The sequence below is a fragment of the Chiloscyllium plagiosum genome, unplaced genomic scaffold (genome assembly GCF_037043375.1).
Source record: "Chiloscyllium plagiosum isolate Xiang-an unplaced genomic scaffold, Cpla_swu_hap1 HiC_scaffold_1, whole genome shotgun sequence".
Lineage (NCBI taxonomy): Eukaryota > Metazoa > Chordata > Chondrichthyes > Orectolobiformes > Hemiscylliidae > Chiloscyllium > Chiloscyllium plagiosum.
This window is the reverse complement of record NW_028270139.1, coordinates 4,709,227-4,731,350: the sequence shown is the minus strand read 5'-3', so window position 1 is coordinate 4,731,350 and position 22,124 is coordinate 4,709,227. Positions and strand designations below refer to the sequence as shown.

General features: G+C 39.8%; 1 protein-coding gene across 1 annotated transcript in view; it reads right to left on the bottom strand.

The window, feature by feature from the left end:
- Window positions 1–22,124, bottom strand: part of lrba (LPS-responsive vesicle trafficking, beach and anchor containing) — an 897,133-nt gene that overhangs the window by 692,276 nt on the left and 182,733 nt on the right. Inside the window, exons 25-28 of the mRNA XM_043699616.2 lie at window positions 20,776–20,956; window positions 9,023–9,150; window positions 5,228–5,335; window positions 999–1,167 (exon numbers count right to left, since the gene is read on the bottom strand). Coding sequence (XP_043555551.2) covers window positions 999–1,167; window positions 5,228–5,335; window positions 9,023–9,150; window positions 20,776–20,956 — 586 coding nt within the window. The remainder of the gene's footprint in view (window positions 1–998; window positions 1,168–5,227; window positions 5,336–9,022; window positions 9,151–20,775; window positions 20,957–22,124) is intronic.

The window sequence follows — 22,124 nt, the reverse complement described above, 5'->3', positions numbered from 1 at the left end:
GAATGCGATAGTTCCATTCCTGTGCAATCCCATGTTAAGAAAATCACACAATAGCAGCACCATTTAAACTAATAGGACCAGAATCACATTATACCCAACATAGGTAATGAAAGTTCGCATTTACAAATAATGTTCTAAATTCAATTGCATTACAGCCAATTCGCATTGAAGAAATGTACATTGTAGCAGAACCAACTGTACATATGGTATAGTACTGTAACATGTATGTTAGTTCTTCTGGGCCAGAAGAGCTCCAAAGGAATGTCATAGAGTCATACAGCATGAAAACAGACCAATCGGTCCAAAGTGGTTACCTAAACTGAACAAGTCTCATTTGCCTCTTCTTGGCCCATATCCCTCTAAACCTTTCCGATCCATATACCTGTCCAAATGCCTTTTAAATGCTGCAATTGCACTCGTCTCAACCACTTCCTCTGGCAGCTCATTCCATATACACACTACCCTCTGTGTGAAAATTTACCTCTGGCTTTAGCATCAAACCCTATGGGAATCTATAATTCACTGTAATTTCCCTTAAAGTAGCATTTAGAGTCACAGAGTCAGAGAGATGTACATCACAGAAACAGACCCTTTATTCAGCCCACCCCATCCATGCTGACCAGATATCCCAACCCAATCTAGTCCCATCTGCCAGGACCCGGCCCATATCCCTCCAAACCCTTCATATTCATATAGCCATCCAGATGCCTTTTAAAATGTTGCAATTATACCAGTCTCTACCACTTCCTCTGGTATTCCACACATGCACTACCCTCTGCGTGAAAAAGTTGCCCCTTAGGTCTCTTTTATATTTTTCTCCTCTCACCCTAAACCTATGCTCTCTAGGTCTGGACTCCCCCCCCCCCCAGGGAAAAGACCTTGTCTGTTTACCCTATCCATGCCCCTCATGATTACATAAGGAACAGAAACAATGGTAAACAAGGACACACATTGTAACAATATAAAAGTATACAACAAGATGTATTAATAAATCCAACCTGTGGTTGATGTAGTCCCATCTGTATTCTCAGTGCTTCTGACAGACTGACTACGAGACAGTTTTCTGTCCTTCTGAGGTTCTAGAATTTCCCTATATTTTGACACCATCAATACAGAAATGAAATACACCACAGCCAAGGCTAGAAACTGGGCCTGTTTGCTGTCCTCCTGTAGAATTAAAATAATTTAAATATAGTGCTGTTGTTCATGGATCACTTTAAGTGCACAAAAGTTAAGCAAACTTATTGTCATAAATTTCACACACAAGTCACCTGAAATTAAAACAAATATTTGCATCACAAAGTGTTTGATTCTAATACTGTAATTTCAAGAGTTTAGTATGTCTGGTATTTCTTAAATACCAGACATACTAAACCCTCGAGTTTTGCATTCATAGTTATCAAAAGCTAAATGTTATACAATAATTGCATTATGTAATTTCAGTTCTTAAGGTAATTGATTTCCTTCTAACCAACTAGAAGAACAATCTGCAGTGAATCTTTAGTACAGATTTTAGTAGTAACATGAAGTACAACATAAACAATACTTTTGCATGATTTTGAAAAATAATCAAATCCAATTCTTTACTGATGTTATTCACACAATTACATTTATGTAATTATTCATGTTCCTTTCTGTCACAGCCACCATTTTATACACAGAGGGACTGAGTTTCCTTTAGATACTATTGGACCATCTACTCTATAAGCAATGTAGTAGTAGTAGCAGCCCAATACTCCCAGTGCCCCTTATCCCATCAGAATTTCTGGGATCAGTCCATTTTCATAAATGTATCAGGTGCCTTTGTTACTAACAGTGACATTAAAAGAATAAAACTGTTGATTCAGAAAACAAAATTTAAAAAATGCTAGAAATAGTCAGCAATTCTGACAGCAGCCATAAAATGCAAAACAGAGTTTTAAGTGGAGTTAAATTGTTCTCCAGTACAATTGTGTGGCTGAACCTGGAGGAGTCGTCCAAATAAATGTTGTCCCAATACATTTCTTTTCGTAAACAGCTGGTTTCTTCATTGCAGTCAATTACTATCCAAATGCCTACAGTGGAAACATTCTGACATCGTTAACTAGATATCAACAATACAGATACATTGTTTATGTTCATCATTGCTAAAGGTACAAACAAGGAACTTAAAATGTGGCTTGAATTCCTGCATTTTCACACATCCATCAATTTGAAGATGAGCAGACGCCATCACATGCTTAATATATTTCCATGACCAGCATGGGGAGCTTTCTTAAATCTAGCCCAATTTCTTACCCTCACCTGCTCCAACTGTAATACTCAAACACCAGAAAGGCTACAGAAATTCAGATATCTAATGCTTTGCTGTTCAGACGTTTTTAAACATACTGACGAAATACTTCTCCCCAACTACAAATCCCCTCCTATCCCTAATTTCTTCAGACAATAGACAATAGGTGCAGGAGTAGTCCATTCTGCCCTTCGAGCCTGCTCCATCATTCAATATGATCATGGCTGATCATCCTTAATCAGTATCCTGTTCCTGCCTTATCTCCATAACCCTTGATTCCACTATCTTTGAGAGTTCTATCCAGCTCTTTCTTAAATGAATCCAGAGACTGGGCCTCCACTGCCCTCTGGGGCAGAGCATTCCACACACCCACCACTCTCTGGGTGAAGAAGTTTCTCCTCATCTCGGTCCTAAATGGTCTACCCCGTATTCTTAAGCTGTGTCCTCTGGTTCGGTACTCACCCATCAGCGGAAACATGTTTCCTGCCTCCAGAGTGTCCAATCCTTTAATAATCTTATAGGTCTCAATCAGATCCCCTCTCAGTCTTCTAAACTCAAGGGTATTCAAGCACAGTCGCTCCAGTCTTTCAGTGTAAGGTAATCCCGCCATTCCAGGAATTGACCTCGTGAACCTACGCTGCACTCCCTCAATAGCCAGAATGTCTTTTCTCAAATTTGGAGAGCAGAACTGCACACAGTACTCCAGGTGTGGTCTCACCAGGGCCCTGTACAGCTGCAGAAAAACCTCTTTGCTTCTATACTCAATCCCTCTTGTTATGAAGGCCAGCATGCTATTAGCCTTCTTCACTACCTGCTGTACCTGCATGCTTACCTTCATTGACTGGTGTACAAGAACACCCAGATCTCTCTGTACTGTACCTTTACCTAAATTGATTCCATTTAGGTAGTAATCTGCCTCCCTGTTCTTGCCACCAAAGTGGATAACCATACATTTATCCACATTAAACTGCATCTGACCGCTCACCTAACTTGTCCAGGTCATCCTGTAATCTCCTAACATCCTCATCACATTTCACCCCGCCACCCAGCTTAGTATCATCAGCAAATTTGCTAATGTTATTACTAATACCATCTTCTATATCATTAACATATATTGTAAAAAGCTGCGGTCCCAGCACTGATCCCTGCGGTACCCCACCGGTCACTGCCTGCCATTCCGAAATGGAGCCGTTTATCACTACTCTTTGTTTCCTGTCAGCCAACCAACTTTCAATCCAAGTTCGTACTTTGCCCCCAATACCATGCGCCCTAATTTTACTCACTAACCTCTTGTGTGGGACTTTATCAAAAGCTTTCTGAAAGTCTAGGTACACTACATCTACTGGATCTCCCTCGTCCATCTTCAGAGTTACATCCTCAAAAAATTCCAGAAGATTAGTCAAGCATGATTTCCCCTTCATAAATCCATGCTGACTCTGACCTATCCTGTTACTGCTATCCAGATGTGTCGTAATTTCATCCTTTATAACAGACTCCAGCATCTTTCCCACCACTGAGGTCAGACTAACTGGTCTATAATTTCCTGCTTTCTCTCTCCCACCTTTCTTAAAAAGTGGTATAACATTAGCCACCCTCCAATCCTCAGGAACTGATCCCAAATCTATCGAACTCTGGAAAATAATCACCAACGCATCTACCATTTCTCGAGCCACCTCCTTCAGTACCCTGGGATGTAGACCATCAGGCCCCAGGGACTTATCAACCTTCAGACCCAAGTCTCTCCAACACCAATTCCTGGCAAATATAAATTCCCTTCAGTTCAGGTCCTTCAGCCACTGTTACCTCAGGGAGATTGCTTGTGTCTTCCCCAGTGAACACAGATCTGAAGTACCAATTCAATTCTTCTGCCATTTCTTTGTTCCCCGTAATATATTCCCCTGTTTCTGTCTTCAAGGGCCCAATTTTAGTCTTAACCATTTTTTTGCCTTTCACATACCTAAAAAAACTTTTACTATCCTCCTTTATACTATTGGCCAGTTTACCTTCGTACCTCATTTTTTCTCTGCGTATTTCCTTTTTAGTAATCCTCTGTTGCTCTTTAAAAGCTTCCCAGTCCTCAGTTTTCCCACTTATCTTTGCTATGTTATACTTTTTCTCTTTTAACTTTATATGTTTCTTAACTTTCCTCGTCAGCCACGGCCACCCATGCCTCCTCCTAGGATCTTTCTTCCTTTTTGGAATGAACTGATCCTGCAACTTCTGCATTATACACAGAAATATCCGCCATTGTTCCTCCACTGTCATCCCTGCTAAGGTATTGCACCATTGAACTTTGGCCAGGTCCTCCCTCATAGCTCCATAGTTCCCTTTATTCAACTGAAAAATTGTCACTTCCGATTGTACCCTCTCCCTCTCAAATTGCAGATTGAAGCTTATTGTATTATTCAGCTAACCTAAAATTTGTTAAATTGAAGGGGAAAGTTCATAACAAAGTTAATGAGTGCAAAACGTATTGATTTAGTAGTAGCAGCATGAAAACTATAGAGTTCAAGTTCTGTAAAATTCCCTCTTTCTCACCTCCATTTGTCACCTTCCCAAACATATAAAACACCAAATGCATTAATTTGCTACAAAACTGAATTAACTTACCATTAGTGATATAAGCATAATCTTAAGAAACCGTGCTACTGTACAATGGCTTCCAATCAATAGTTATAAAACATTTTCTGACACAGAAAATGTCATATTTGTTACATTTTCCTTGGCACCCTGAAGTCGCATCAGTGCCTTAAAAGTCAATCATTTATTATGGAAATGAAGGCACGTATAGATGTAACCAGGTAGGGATGTCAGGCTCTCTTCCTCAAAAGACATTAGAAAATTGGTTGGGGTTTTAATAAAATCTTTTAAAACTTTTAGTGTTCAACTGTGATTACTCATGAAAATTACTAAAAATCAAAAAACTAAAAACAAACCACAAACTGTGAAACTTACAACATCTCTGAACACAACTGCTCGAAGTCGATTGATGTCCATATCTTGTAGCAATCGGTCAAGATCTCTTACTGGTGAAATACCACCTGTTGCAACATCAGTAGAACTCTAAAAGGAACAAACAGAAACATGTCACAAACCATGCTCTGAAAGCAAAATCACAATGTTAATCAAAATGATTTTTCACAAAGTTATTAATGTAATTAATCTCCAAATTTCTTTTTCTCTGTGCTTGTTTTTATATATTCCCCTTTAATCAAATTTATCCCCCTGTGAAGTCGTATAGTCATACAGTCATAGAGATGTACAGCATGGAAACAGACCCTTTGGTCCAACCCGTCCATGCCAAACAGATATCCCAACCCTTTCTAGTCCCATCTGCTAGCACCCAGCCCTTCCAAACCCTTCCTTTTCATATACGCATCCAAATGCCTTTTAAATGTTGCAATTGTACTAGCCTCCACCACTTCCTCTGGCAGTTCATTCCATGCAGATACCACCCTCTGTGTGAAAAAGTTGCCCCTTAGGTCTCTTTTATACCTTTCCCCTCTCATCCTAATCCAATGCCCTCTTGTTCTGGACTCGCCCAACCCAGGGAAAAGACTTTGTCTATTTAAAGTTTGTGCGAAGATTTGTAGCTCGGGTGCTCGTTGTTGTGGTTCTGTTCGCCGAGCTGGAAGTTTTTGTTGCAAATGTTTCGTCCCCTGGCTAGGCGACATCATCAGTGCTTGGGAGCCTCCTGCGAAGCGCTTCTTTGATGTTTCCTCCGGTGTTTATAGTGGTCTGTCCCTGCCGCTTCCGGTTGTCAGTTTCAGCTGTCCGCTGTAGTGGTTGGTATATTGGGTCCAGGTCGATGTGTTTGTTGATGGAGTTTGTGGATGAATAGACTTTGTCTATTTATTATATCCATGCCCCTCATAATTTTGTAAACCTCTATAAAGGTCACCCCTTAGCCTCCAACAATCCAGGAAAAAAGCTCCAACCTGTTCAGCCTCTGCCTATAACACAAATTCGCCAACCCTGGCAACATCCTTGAAATTCTTTTCTGAACTCTTTCAAGTTTCACAACATCTTTCCAATAGGAAGGAGACCGGAAATGCACGCAATATTCCAACAGTGGCATAACCAATGTCCTGTACAGCGCAACATGACCTCCCAACTCCTGTACTCAATACTCTAATAAAGGAAAGCATACCAAACACAATCTTCACTATCCTATCTACCTGTGACTCCACTTTCAAGGAGCTATGAACCTGCACTTCAAGGTCTCTTTGTTCAGCAACACTCCCTAGGACCTCATCATTAAATGTGCAAGTCTTGCTAAGATTTGCTTTCCCAAAATGCAGCAACTCACATTTGTTTAATTAAACTCCATCTGCCACTTCTCCGCCCATTGGCCCATCTGGTCAAGATCCTGTTGTAATCGGAGGTAACCCTCTTCGCTGTCCACTACACCTCCAATTTTGGTATCATCTGCAAACTTACTAACTGTACCTCTTATGCTCGCATCCAAATTATTTCTGTAAATGACAAAAAGTAGAGAACCCAGCACCGATCCTCGTGGCACTCCACTGGTCACAGGCCTCTAGTCTGAAAAACAACCCCCCACCACCACCCTCTGTCTTCTACCTTTGAGTCAGTTCTGTATCCAAATGGCAAGTTCTCCATGTATTCTGAGAGATCTAACCTTGCTAATCAGTCTCCCATGGGGAACCTTGTCAAACGCCTTACTGAAGTCCATATAGATCACATCTACCACTCTGCCCTCGTCAATCCTCTTTGTTATTTCTTCAAAAAACTCAATCAAGTTTGTGAGACATGATTTCCCACGCATAAAAGCCATGTTGACTATCCCTAATCAGTTCTTGCCTTTCCAAATACATGTACATCCTGTCCCTCAGGATTCCCTCCAACAACTTGCCCACCACTGAGGTCAGGCTCACTGGTCGATAGTTCCCTGGCTTGTCCTTACCACCCTTCTTAAATAGTGACACCATGTTTGCCAACCTCCAGTCTTCCGGCACCTCACCTCACCTGTGGCTATTGATGATACAAATATCTCAGCAAGAGGCCCAGCAATCACTTCTCTAGCTTCCCACAGAGTTCTCGGGTATATCTGATCAGGTCCTGGGGATTTATCCACCTTTATGCGTTTCAAGACATCCAGCACTTCCTCCTCTGTAATATGGACATTTTGCAGGGTGTCACCATCTATTTCCCTCCAGTCTATATCTTCTACAGTAAGGACTGATGCAAAATACTTGTTTAGTGTCTTCCCCATTTTCTGCGGTTCCACACAAAGGCAGCCTTGTTGATCTGTGAGGGGTCCTATTCTTTCCCTAGTTACCCTTTTGTCCTTAATATATCTGTAAAAACCCTTTGGATTCTCCTTAATTCTATTTGCCAAAGATATCTCATGTCCCCTTTTTGCCCTCCTGATATCCCTCTTCAGTATACCCCTACTGCCTTTGTACATTTCTAAGGATTCACTCGATCTATCCTGTCTATACCTTACGCATGCTTCCTTCTTTTTATTAACCAAACCCTCAATTTCTTTAGTCATCCAGCATTCCCTATACCTACCAGGCTTACCTTTCACCCTAACAGGAATACACTTTCTCTGGATTCTCATTATCTCATTTCTGAAGGCTTCCCATTTTCCAGCCATCCCTTTACCTGCGAACATCTGCCCTCAATCAGCTTTTGAAAGTTCTTGCCTAATACCGCCAAAATTGGCCAAAAAGTTACAAACCAATTGTAGGAACATTGTCTTTTCACTAAGAACATGAGTTGAATCCAAACAAATGGGGTAACACAGGGTGGTAAAAAGAGAAAACGTTTAGCTTTATTTTAATTAGCATAAATCAATAGAAGCAAACACTTCGATGGCACTGACTTCAGTCAGCGTTAAGACATACCAGTGTGACTAGTACTTTCCTATGATTCACCAGAACTTCTACTCCCTACCATCCTGCACCCAAAACATGAATTCTCAGGAGTATGAATAGGTTACAGTTTAATACGGACAGAATCTGGCTGCCACTGTGTATAAAACACAAAGGTTTAGTATGCATGTACAGAAAGTAATTAGGAAAGCTGACAGAATATTATGCATAATAGAATGGGAGCCATGGAAATACTCAATTATAAAAATACTAGATTGATGAAAGGGAAAGAGTACAATCGAGCTGACGAGGTATTGTTTTGAGAGCTTAACCAGTAAATTAGATGAGGGAGAACTGGGGATGTGGCATTTTTGGATTTTAAGAAACTCTTTAATAAAGTCCTACATGACAGGTTAATGGAAGTTTGAGGTTACAATCATATGAGCCTTGATCTTGTTAAATGGCAGAGCAGGCTTGAGGGGCTCAATAGCCTAATCCTGCTCCCTTCTCGTAACATTTCTTTCCATGTATTTCTCAAATAACTAGATCCTGTTCTTAGCCAGACAAGTTATAAAACAGCAAACTCTCAAACTAAGTCCTTGAACATCTCCTAGAGTGTGACACTGGATGAAAACCAATAATCTTCAATGGACCTGGAAATGATGTTGCTCATATCATACATCCAATGCAGTTTTATTGTTCATCATTTTTTTCAACCATTTCAGAAATCTATGCAATTAAATTATGTCTACTGTCAGTACCCACAATGCCATGCCATCACATTTTGAAATGTACTGCTGTGAAATTAATTTGTGAAAAAAAGAATCAACCACAACAGTTATCTAGAAATAAGGTCTAATAGAATTCCACCTTCCTGGGTCAGTGTTCTGCATACAAATCATACACTTGCCTTGGCTGTTAACTTTCCACTTCCAAGGAGGCTCTGCACTGCTTTTTGAGTTTTCGCATTATCAGCACCAGATTTTGTTCGACTTACTTGCTGACATTCCAAACAGCTTCTGACTGCAACAGCACATACTGCCGTTGAAGAAAAGGAAAAATTAAAAAGAAGTCAGGTTCTGGATAACTGAACAGGATGATGTTGTACTTTCGGTATACCACTCAAATATACATAGAGGAAATGTTTTTTACATGAAAGAAAACTGGTGGAAACTGTAGTACTCTAAGAGCACATTATAACCATCATTCAAGTTGAATGGTAATCCCAGTAAAGTGACAGGTAATTCATGATTGGTCTTCCTTTCACTTGCATTGTGTTCTTTTTAGAATTCACAGAAGTTCTCATTCTCACTGTCGTCAGTTGTGACAGCCATTTAATCAAGTCTCTTTATCATATAACTCTTAAATATTGCCAAACCATTGCCAGCTTCAAGCATCCCGATCAAATATTCCCTTTTTTTTGGTTCATTCACGGGATGTGGGTGTCACTGGCAGGCCAGCATTTATTGCCTCACCTTAATTGCCCAGAAGACAGTTAAGAGTCAACCACATTGCTGTGGGTCTGGAATCACATATAGGCCAGACCAGGCAAGGATGGCAGTTTCCGTCCCTAAAGGACATTAGTGAACCAGATAGGTTTTTCTGATAATCGTCAGTGGTTTCATTGTCATTAGATTCTTAATTCCAGATGTTTATTGAATTCAAACTCCACCATCTGCCATTCAAACCCAGATTCAAATTTTCTACACACTGGGAAACAATTTAATTCCCATAGAAATCTCTACATTATTATCTCTACAATCTCTAAAAATTTCTCCATATCTTTAATATGGAGAAAACAGATAGACCTGGGAGCATGAGAAGCATGAAGTGCTTAGGTAGCAATCTGGAAATTACAAGGGAGCTGAAATATTCTGCTGTAAGAGAAGTATGATGAAACTGAAGCAATGGAGAAATGTCATTATTCTTCCCAGAGATTAAATTTCAGAGGTTCAGTCATGTATATTTGGTCACCCTGAACATCTACATGATACTTCCTGAAACAGGAGGCAAATGCATATTTTTCAAAAGACAGGTTTTATCTCCATAGTAGCAGATAACTTAAAGCTTGAACTTCCAGTTAGTTGCTATAAGGCAGCTGAAAGGATGGAATGTCAAGAATTAATATTTCAAAGCATTTCTTGTAACAAATGATTGAATAATATCAAACCAAACGTATTAAGGGACAATGTCATGTGTAACCATAAATGGATAATTCATCCACCCATAACCACGCTAAAGTTACATTCACCTTTTGCATGGCTTGTTTCCATTTTACTTTGCCAGCTAGGTAACTTCTAATCCTGAACTGCCATGCACTGGGAGAATTGCACACTAGATCCCTTCTTCTAGCTTTAATTTAGGCAAACTTGCCACTCTTCTTTATATTTTCCACAGACAAAGTCTTCAATCGGAGCCCAAACATTTTGTGTGTGAATGGTGAAGTCAGCATTTCCTCTACCTAGAAACATTTCATCCTGCAATTTATCAGATTCTCTCAACTTCACAGGTGGCTGCAAATCACACAAGACAAGCTGAAAAATGTTATTTGGAATACTTCTGGATTCATAAGTATGCGCATCTCAAAAACAGTTGGCCATACCCTCTTCCCTGACAATGAAAAGCACATTAGTTCCATATCCAAGTACAAATGCTAATTAGTTATCTTTGACCGGACTCCCCTTCCTCTTAGAAGTGAAGTAAGGCCACCATCGTCCCAGAGATCACAGGTGTGCTCTCTCATTAGAGGAAGACAACTGGTGGTTGATTTAACCGAAGGATTACCATTCCTCAGATGAAAGGCAAGATTGAGACAGCAGGACCTTCAATGGTAACCTTAGTCAGTGTGGTAACAGAACTTGTGCTATTGTTACTCCGCATTGCAAACCAACCAGCCAGCTGACTGAACTAACTGAAATAAATAGGTTACAGCACCACTGTTTACAACTCGAGAACTATAACACCTGTCAGGAACTTTGGGACTATTCAAAGACTGTGGTAATTGACTGCTAGCATAAATAACTTGTACCTTCCCACCAGTTAAAAAAAGTTTCCTTTTGATCTCGAGCTATCAAATCATTCAATCTTACTGTCATGTAGAAGCCAAGAGAAATCACATGAAGAAGTTAATTGATCCCAAAATCAAAGACACAATCACAATTATAAATCTCAGTTGTAACAATAGAAAGAGCTATCAAAGATTCAACTCTTTTGTGCATTCATTTTGGGTTGAGTTATGCCAGTTAATCCCATAAGTAATATGTGCAGTGTCATTTTATGAAAATTGCCTTACATTGTCTCAATCTCAAACGGATGCAAAAATAGCATCTTTTTTAACATTGCTTCCTTTCACATATGTATAATGTGACTCTCTCCAAAAGAAAGGTGAACTAACACAAAGTACAAATTCAAATCTTTATTCCAAAGTAAGGGGACAGCAGCAGAGACCAGTAAGTATGACAACAGTAATTTAGCTCAATTAAAATTATACAAAAATTACATTTTGTATAATGGAAAATATTGAAAAGTAGTCTATTCATACAGCAGATTATAATAACTGTGGAAAGATATAAAAGAGACCTAAGGGCCAACTTTTTCACGCAGAGGGTGGTACGTGTATGGAATGAGCTGCCAGAGGAAGTGGTGGAGGCTGGTACAATTGCAACATTTAAGAGGCATTTGGATGGGTATATGAAGAGGAAGGGTTTGGAGGGATATGGGCCGGGTGCTGGCAGGTGGGACTAGATTGGGTTGGGGATCTGGTTGGCATGGACGGGTTGGACCGAAGGGTCTGTTTCTGTGCTGTACATCTCTATGACTCTAATAGGATTCAAGTTCCTGTCCAAGGTTCTGTTGGAGAGTTTGAGATTTTCTTGGACTATAAGCTGGAGGAATGGGGAACTTGAAGGACAAATTTCCATTTCTGGGACACTGGCATTGATGCTAGGGGCCTAACAAGTATATTGAAATACATTTAAGGCTAACTGCTGATTTACTGATTTAAATAAAGCATTTGGATTGTGGCTGTGAGAAAATAGCACATACTTGCAACTTTCCATTCAAAAACTATCACTGCAAGGAAGGCATTGAGCTTTACCACTTGTGCTGATATCAATACTACAGTTCACCTGAATATTAATTCAAAATTGATGGGCGAGGATCATTATCCTAGACTACTTTTAGTTTCCAATTATTCTTTGAAGCAACTGTCACAGACTTGAATATGATCCAAAAAATTTTAACAAATAAAATGGTAGAATTACAAAACATGTACATTCCAACACTACACACTCAATACTCCTACAAAATGCTTATAGAGCCATACAGATCTCTAGCACAGAAAAAGGGCCTTTGACCTATTGAGTCTGCAGCAGTCAAAAGCAACCACTTAACTATTCTCATGCCATTTTCTAGCACATGACCCAGAGCCTTGTATATTCTGGCATCGCAAGTGTAAGAATCTAAATACTTCTTAAATGTTATGAGGGTTTCTGCCTCAACCACCCTCACAGGCAGGGAGGTTCCAGATCCTCACCACCCTCAAGGTAAAAACACTTTTCCTTACATACTCTCCAAACGTCCTGCCCTTAACTTGAACCTATACCCCCTCTCATTGGTCACACCAGCAAGGGGAAGACTGTCTTCCAACTCTGCTTCTCATTCTCCAAATTACGTGTCTGTATTTTTCCTGAAAGTGTCTAGTGTATGCAAAATTGCCTTATATGTCAGAAGGAAGTTTTAGTGAAAATTAACAGAATGCACATTTTAACGTGTGCAATACAAACAAATAATGGATTAACAGATTTTTTAGCACTGGAATTATATACTGCTCGTGGCAGATTTAAAACTACCAATTATTTAGAATACATGAATTCAAAATTCGACAGCTAATATGTAAATTAAAAAATATTCTACAATATAACAGGAAAAACTTCAATGGTCTAGAACAGTATTTCTATTACAGCATTCATATAGCTATTCAAATTTTAACCTACTTTAAGCCATTATCTAAAGTACTGACAAATATGATTCCATGCAAGCCCTGTGGAAAATTATTTCTAAATTTTTAATGGTATTAAATAACCTCAAGCACTGAAGACCATAGCAAAATCTTTTCCTATCTTTTTAATGGATCGAAAGAAAATGAAGATTCTTATCATAATTTGCAACTCAGAAAATGAAGAAAATTTCAATGTTTTTCTTTTAAATTCACTTCATACGGATAGCGATAAACGAAAAGGAATTAAAATGATAATTATCTTCCGACATCCCATAAACTGATTTGTACATGACATTTACACAATTTATACAATTTCTTATATATGACCTAATAAACAAACTGCTGTACAAAATTTTCAGAATTTAGAGGAAGTATATCATTAAGAATGGTTCACAGAAAAAGTGGTCAGAAATACACAAAGTGGGCAGCACGGTGGCACAGTGGTTAGCACTGCTGCCTCGCAGCGCCAGAGACCCGGGTTCAATTCCCGCCTCAGGCGACTGACTGTGTGGAGTTTGCACATTCTCCCCGTGTCTGCGTGGGTTTCCTCCCACAGTCCAAAGATGTGCAGGTCAGGTGAATTGGCCATGTTAAATTGTCCGTAGTGTTAGGTAAGGGGTAAATGTAGGGGAATGGGTGGGTTGCGCTTCGGCGGGTCGGTGTGGACTTGTTGGGCCGAAGGGCCTGTTTCCACACTGTAAAGTAATCTAATCTAATCTAATCTAATCTACAAGCTCACATTAATTGTAGCTCAAAGCAAGCTGACCTGAAAATCACCAAGTGAAATTAACAGTCTAAATTCCACCGTCACAGTCTAAAAGGTCATGAACAGAAATGCATGCACTATTATATATCTGGTCAAATCAGAGCTTAAAACGAGATCAGCTTTTGTACTCAATACCTTTCTTTGTAAAGCCTATATACTTTGCTAGCTAATTTGTTCATACGCCCTCCATCTTCAAAGGTTCGATGCATATTAACACTCAGATTTTGCCATGAATGCACTCACTTCATGTGCTGTTTGCTCTGGGGCGTCTTTACCAGCTGTGTCACTTGCTCCTCCCAGCAAAACATTAACTCTCTTCCCTGATCCAAAGACACTGCCAGACCTGCCAAATTCTTCCAGCACTTGATTTTTAATTTTACAACTTGCTACTTCTGTCTTTAAGCAAACCATTTTTTTTAACCAGCACTCTCTAAAGGTTATAGATCTCAAATACCGGAAACTTACTGTTTTATCGCGATATCCAAGTAGTCAGTTGATGGTGCAAATGAGAAGACTCGCTGCCGGTATGTTTTACTTAAATCATTAAATAATAATGCAACTTTTCCTTATGCTGTAAATAAAGTATAACAATGATGTGTACACTCCCTGTGTTAGATTTCTATTACTTAATGTGCGTTTTTACATTGATCATGTGGACCTCTTAATCAACCACAATATCTGATCAACCAGCACACTCCTGGTCCCTTAGGTGCTGATTAATAAGAAGATTGCCGAACTTCATTAAAATACTTCAATGATCAGTCAAACACGATCAGTCTTTCATAGCTCTGCACCAGCTCTCTTTATCAACACAAACTTAGCATATAAAACACACAAGCCTATACTCCACAAAAAAGTCAAACATGTGCAAATGGTGCCTAAGATCCACACACATATACAGTCTTTTTACAGCTCATCTCAGGGTACTCCCCTCGAGTCAAGACCTAGGCAACACAACAGATGGGACATGCTAACAAAGGGAATTGTCGCATTATTTGCCACTCTGAATAGCAAACCTTACACACATTTCTTCTGCTGGTCTTTCAACAACATAAAATACTGCAGGCGCTGGAATACTGAACTAAAGGCAGTAACTATTGGAAAGACTCAGCAGGTCTAGCAGTATCTATTTAGAGAGAAACAGTGTTAACCTTTCATGTTGTTTCCTTTATGTAAACGCTTCCATTTGTCTCTGGTCTCCACATGCTCTGACTTAACTCATTATTCTAGTACCAAGCAGCTTATCCAAGATATAGTGAGGAAATCTAACAAAATACATTGCTTTTTTGTTTTTCTTAATCAAATCAAAACATTCAGTGTTGTTGTTCAAGCAGATCTTTCCCTTCATTACAATGTTATCTATGTGCCTATTCTCTGGAACTGCAACATTTTTCAAATCTTACTATCAAATAATAGCAACAGTGCCTCCACTATCCTATCTAAAATATGCAGATTCACTCCACTCAGATTTAAGGGTTTCAGCGAGAGTTGGATTTTTTGATATCACCTCACTTTTCATTTTAACTACAATGAAATAATTTATAATCCTATCCTCTGATGAAACAACCAGCTGATACGTCAACCTTGAAAAATGTGAAACAAAGTAATTATTTGTTATTTTTGCATTTCACTCTTCTAATCATAAAGAATCAGAGATGTACAGCATGGAAATAGACCTTTTAGTTCAATCCGTCCATACCGACCAGGTATCCTAAACTAATATACTCCCATTTGCCAGTAATTGGCCTATGTCCCTCTAAACCCTTCCTACTCATATACCCATCTGTCCTCAAGCTTTAGAATCCCCTTCCCTGGTGGAAAGATCTTCACTATTCATCCTATCCATGACCTTCATGATTTTATAAACTTCTATAACGTCACCCCCTAAGATCTGACGCTCCAGGTAAAACAGCCCCAGTCTATTCAGCCTCTCCCTATTGCTCAAATCCTCCATCCCTGCCAACATCCTTGCAAATCTTTTCTTAACCCTTTCAAGTTTCACAACATCCTTCCTATAGTAGGGAGACCAAAATTGAACGCAGTACTCCAAAAGTGGCCTCACCAATGTTCTGTACAGCCTCAACATGACGTCGCAACTCCTCTAATCAATGCACTAACCAATGAAGACAAGTGTATCAAACACCTTCTTCCCTACTGTCTGTCTGTGACTCTGCTTTCAAGGAACTATGAATCTGCACGCTTTGTTAAATGTACAGGCCCTGCCCTGATTTGCCTTACCAAATTGCAGCACCTTACATTTATCTAAATTAAACTACATCTGCCACTCCTCAGCCCACTGGACATCAAGGTCACAATGTACTCTTAACCTGATGAAGAGCTTACGCTCAAAATGTCGACTCTCCTGCACCTCGGAAGCTGCCTGATCGGCTGTGCTTTTCCAGCACCACATTTTTTGACTTTGAATTCCAGCATCTGCAATCTTCACTTTCTCCTAACTTTCTCTGCTGTCCATTACAGCACCAATTTTGCTGTTATCTGCAAACTTATCAACCATACCTCCTATATTTACATCCAAATCATTTATGTAAATGACAAAAAAAGTGGACACAGCACCAATCCTTCTGGCACACCACTGGTCACAGGCCTCCAGTCCAAAAAGCAACCCTCTGTCTCCTACCTTTGAGCCACTTTTGGATCCAAATTGCTACTTCTCTCTGTATTCCACGTGATCTAATCTTGTTAACCAATCAACCATGCAGAACCTTGCCGAACGACTTACTGAAGACGGTACAGACAACGTCTATCATTCTGCCTTCATCAATCCTCTTTATCAAATCTTCAAAAAAAACTCAGGTTTGAAAGACATGACTTCCCACATAAAAAAAACCATGCTGACTATCCCTAATCAGTCCTCACCTTTCCAAATACATGTACATCCTGTCCCTCAGCACCACCTCCAACAATTTGCCCACACTAACATCAGGCTCACCAGTCTATAGTTCCCTGACTTTTCCTTACCACCTTGCTTAGATAATGGCAGCACGTTAGCCAATCTCCAGTCTTCCAGCACCTCACCCGTGGCTATCAATGATGCAAATATCTCAACAAGGGGCCCAGCAATCACTTTCCTAGCTTCCCACAAAGTTTAGGATACACATGATCTGGTCCCAGGGATTTAACCACCTTTATGTGTTTTAAGGCAGCCAACACCACCAGCCCTGTAATATGGACACTTCCAACACGTTGCTGTTTATCTCCCCAAGTTCTCTAGCTTCCACATCCTTCTCCAAGTAAACACAGATGCAAGATACTCATTAAGTATCTCACCCATCTCCTGCAGTTCCACATATAGACAGCCTTAATGATCTTGAAGGGACCCTATTATCTCCCTAGTTACTCTTTTGCCCTTAATGTAAGTGTAGAATTCCTTTGGATTTTCTAACTATTTGCCAAAGCCACATCATGTCCCCTTTCTGGCCTCCTGATATCCCCCTTAAGGATACTCCTATTGCCCTTATACTTCTGTAAGGATTCTCTTGATCCCTGCTGTGTATATCTGACATATGGTTCCTTCTTTCTCTTGACCAAAACTTCAATTTCTCTCGTCATTTAACATTCCCTACACCTAACAGCCTTGCTCTTCACACTAACAGGAACATACTGCCTTTGAACTCTCATTACCTCATTTGTCAAAGCTTCCCAGTTTCCAGCTATCCCTTTATCTGCAAATATCTGCCCTCAGTCAACTTGTGAAAGTACATGCCTAATACCAAAACTGGCCTCCCTCCAATTTAGAACTTGAACTTTTAGATCCGGTCTATCCTTTTCCATTACTATTTTAAAACTAATAAAATTATGATCACAGCCTCAAATTACCCCCTCCCCCCACTGACACCAGTCACTTGTGTTGCCCTACTTCCCAAGAGTTTTGCTCCTTCTCTAGTAGGTACATCCACATACTGAATATGAACATTTTCTTAACAAACACCTCACCATTTGATCTCTTAACACCATGACAGTCCCAGTCTATATTTGGAAAATTAAAATCCCATACCATTACCACCCCATTATTCTTACAGATAACAGATCTCCTTACAAATTTGCTTCTCAATTTCCCACTGACTATTGGGGACCTATAGTTCAATAAAGGTGATCATCCCTTTCTTATTTCTCAGTCCCACCCAAATAACTTCACCGGATGCACTCCCTGGAATATCCTCCCTAAATTAATATTTTGCATCAGTCTTTACTGTGGAAAAGGATATGGAAGATATAGACTGAAGGGAAATAGATGGTGACATCTTGCAAAATGCCCAGATTACAGAGGAGGAAGTGCTAGATGTCTTGAAACGGTTAAAGGTGGATAAATCACCAGGACCTGATCAGGTGTACCCGAGAACTCTGTGGGAAGCTGGAGAAGTGATTGCTGGGCCTCTTGCTGAGATATTTGTATCATCGATAGTCACAGGTGAGGTGCCGGAAGACTGGAGGTTGGCAAATGTGGCGTCACTGTTTAAGAAGGGGGGTAAAGACACGCCAGGGAGCTATAGACCAGTAAGCCTGACCTCGGTGGTGGGCAAGTTGTTGGAAGAAATCCTGAGGGACAGGATGCACATGTATTTGGAAAGGCAAGGACTGATTAGGGATAGGCAACATGGCTTTGCGCATGGGAAATCATGTCTCACAAACTTGATTGAGTTTTTTGAAGAAGTAACAAAGAAGATTGATGAGGGCAGAGCAGTAGATGTGATCTATATGGACTTCAGTAAGGCGTTTGACAAGGTTCCCCATGGGAAACTGGTTAGCAAGGTTAGATCTCATGAAATACAGGGAGAACTAGCCATTTGGATACAGAACTGGCTCAAAGGTAGAAGACAGAGGGTGGTGGGGGAGGGTTGTTTTTCAGACTGGAGGCCTGTGACCAGTGGAGTGCCAAAAGGATCGATGCTGGGCCCTCTACTTTTTGTCATTTACATAAATGATTTGGATGCGAGCATAAGAGGTACAGTTCGTAAGTTTGCAGATGACACCAAAATTGGAGGTGTAGTGGACAGCGAAGAGGGTTACCTCAGATTACAACAGGATCTTGACCAGATGGGCCAATGGGCTGAGAAGTGGCAAATGGAGTTTAATTCAGATAAATGCGAGGTGCTGCAAATCTTAGCAGGACTTATACACTTAATGGTAAGGTCATAGAGAGTGTTGCTGAACAAAGAGACCTTGGAGTGCAAGTTCATAGCTCCTTGAAAGTGGAGTCGCAGGTCGATAGGATAGTGAAGACGGCGTTTGGTATGCTTTCCTTTATTGGTCAGAGTATTGAATACAGGGGTTGGGAGGTCATGTTGTTGCTGCATAGGACATTGGTTAGGCCAATGTTGGAATATTGCATGCAATTCTGGTCTCCTTCCTATCGGAAAGATGTTGTGAAACTTGAAAGGGTTCAGAAAAGATTTACAAGGATGTTGCTAGTGTTGGAGGATCTGAGCTACAGGGAGAGGCTGAACAGGCTAGGGCTGTTTTCCATGGAGCATCGGAGGTTGAGGGGTGACCTTATAGAGGTTTACAAAATTATGAGGGACATGGATAGGATAAATAGACAAAGTCTTTTCCCTGGGGTTGGGGAGTCAGAACTAGAGGGCATAGGTTTAGGGTGAGAGGGGAAAGATATAAAAAGAGACCTAAGGGGCAACTTTTTCATGCAGAGGGTGGTACGTGTATGGAATAAGCTGCCAGAGAATGTGGTGGAGACTGGTACAATTGCAACATTTAAGAGGCATTTGGACGGGTATATGAATAGGAAGCGTTTGGATGGATATGGGCTGGGTGCTAGCAGGTGGGACTAAATTCGGTTCGGATATCTGGTCGGCATGGACGGGTTGGACCGAAGGGTCTGTTTCCGTGCTGTACATCTCTATGACTCTATGCCTCTACAGCTGTACTTAATTGTTTGGCAACTTTGTTTTCCATTTTATTTTCCCAATTCCCAGTCTCAACACATCAAAAATTGGCTTTCCTGCAATCTATTAATTTGGTCTTGTCATGCTTTCATAGAATCTCTATAGTGTGGAAACAATCCATTTGGCCTAACAAGTCCACACCTACCCTCCTAAGAGTAACCCACCCTTACCCATTCTCTACCCTATTACTCTACATTTCCCCTGACTAATGCACCTAACCTAACCACTATGGGTAATTAAGCATGCCTAATTCACCTAACCTGCACAGCTTCGGACTGAGGGGGAAACCAGAGCACCCAGAGGAAACCCACGCAGATGCAGGGAGAATGTGCAAACTCCACACAGACTATCAGAGGCTGGAATCAAACCAGATTCCCTGGCACTGTCAGGCAGCAGTGCTAACCACTGAGCCACCATGCCGCCCTATTATCAACTTTGAGTATGCATTATAGTCACTATCATTTAAACAGACGATTACTTCTAATTCTCTTATCATTTAGAAGTCAAATCTTTAAGTTGAGCTATTGAATCAATTTGCAATGAAGTCATGGATCCTGGGATTATGTCTGGAGATCATATTGCAATTTCTTAGCATCAATTTCTGACTCATGTTAAGGAATGTGTAAATTTATCCTTTTGACATTTCTGAATCCTGACCAGAATTGTATAATATTTGTGGAATATTTTAAAGCAACTTGTGCAAATCCTTACAACTGTACACAGTTGAATTGCTTATTTCTAAAAAATCTTAATTATTTAATCTTTTTCCAAAACACAGACAAAAAAAAGTGCAACTTGCACTTTTTGAAAGCATTACAGCATTCATTACATGGAAGTGATTTTGCATTTATCTTTTATTGTACTTATCCTTTGGAAAAGCCATGCTATATACAAACTAAATACAAACTGATGCTGCAATAGGATTTTCTAAAGCAACATACTTAAAGTACAAAACGCATCCTTCTATACAATATACTCACCTAAACGAAGACACTGCCTTAATATTCCTCCAGTAGACATGTTCTTTTCAGCCTCAATTTCAGTGAAGCTAAGTGAGCTGGCAAAAATCAGCACATCAACAAGACCTATTAGCCTCTGAAGAAAAGTCACAGAGGTTTCAAACGACAGCCCTTGTGTTGGTTCGATGTTCTCCAATTCATGCTGTGAAAAGTATTATTAAAATAATTACAAATGACTACAAATAGGTCTTAAATACATGGTGTTCCTGATGAGTCAACATTACTATTCAAACAGTAGCTTCAGTGGCACACTAAACTGATATAGTTTATATAGAAAGTAGTTAAGCATACACTCCAGCTAAAACATCAATAGTCTGTAACATTTCACATTTCCACAGTATAACAAGACACGCCCCAATGTTAAGGCTGAACCTACTTTTTGTCTGGGGAAAGAATGAACGAAGCAAAGATACTTAGGCAAAGAGTGAGGGAAAAATAAGGTTGAGGCGTGTTCATGATCAATATGTTTGAACAGAAACAATTACACAGCACAAGACTAATTCTACATTCTCTGCATCTGCTATATAATATAGAAGACTGACTTAGAAGTACAATTCTGAAAAAGCAAAGTGACACCCTTGCAACAGAGTTAAAATCTGGCAAGATGTCAGATTTCAGTGAGAAAAACTGAAGAATAATTACTGTATGCAACAATACAATCAAGATTGAAGCAGAATGAATTGTGAATCTGGACAGACAAAATTGAGAGGAAAAACACAAAGCGTTTCTACATGACTAAGTTTGACCAAAAACTTGAGCCAAAACTTCAATATTACTGTTAAAATCATTGAAATGCACATGAGGCAGAGACACAGAATACTTTATGAATGAAAAAAGCAATTGATCTCTAATCATAATGGTTCACCTTAAGTACAGTGCAACATTTGAAAGGATTGCATGGACAATGTTCGCAATTTCATAGTACTAATACAGGAATATACTTTAAAAAGAAGTTGGAATATTTCCCTGTCACAAGGGTGGAGTGTACCTAAATATATCGTTGCATGGTGGAAGCAAGAATAAAGATAAGGAGGAATTGTCCCTGATTTCTTTTACTTGCATAGAGTTCCACTATAGAGAGTAGCAACCGGTGGTTGTTAATACAGAGAAGTATGTTAAATATCATGGGAGTAACTCCAATTAAGTATAAAATCTGCCATTCTGTTCCAAATTAATATCCTACCATTTGTTAGATGGGGATTTAATTTTCCCTATCCTTTACACACAATTCAAACTACAAGAATATTATGCAAGTGACTACAATGATGAAAAATGTATAAAAAACGTATAAATGACTACTTATGTTGCAA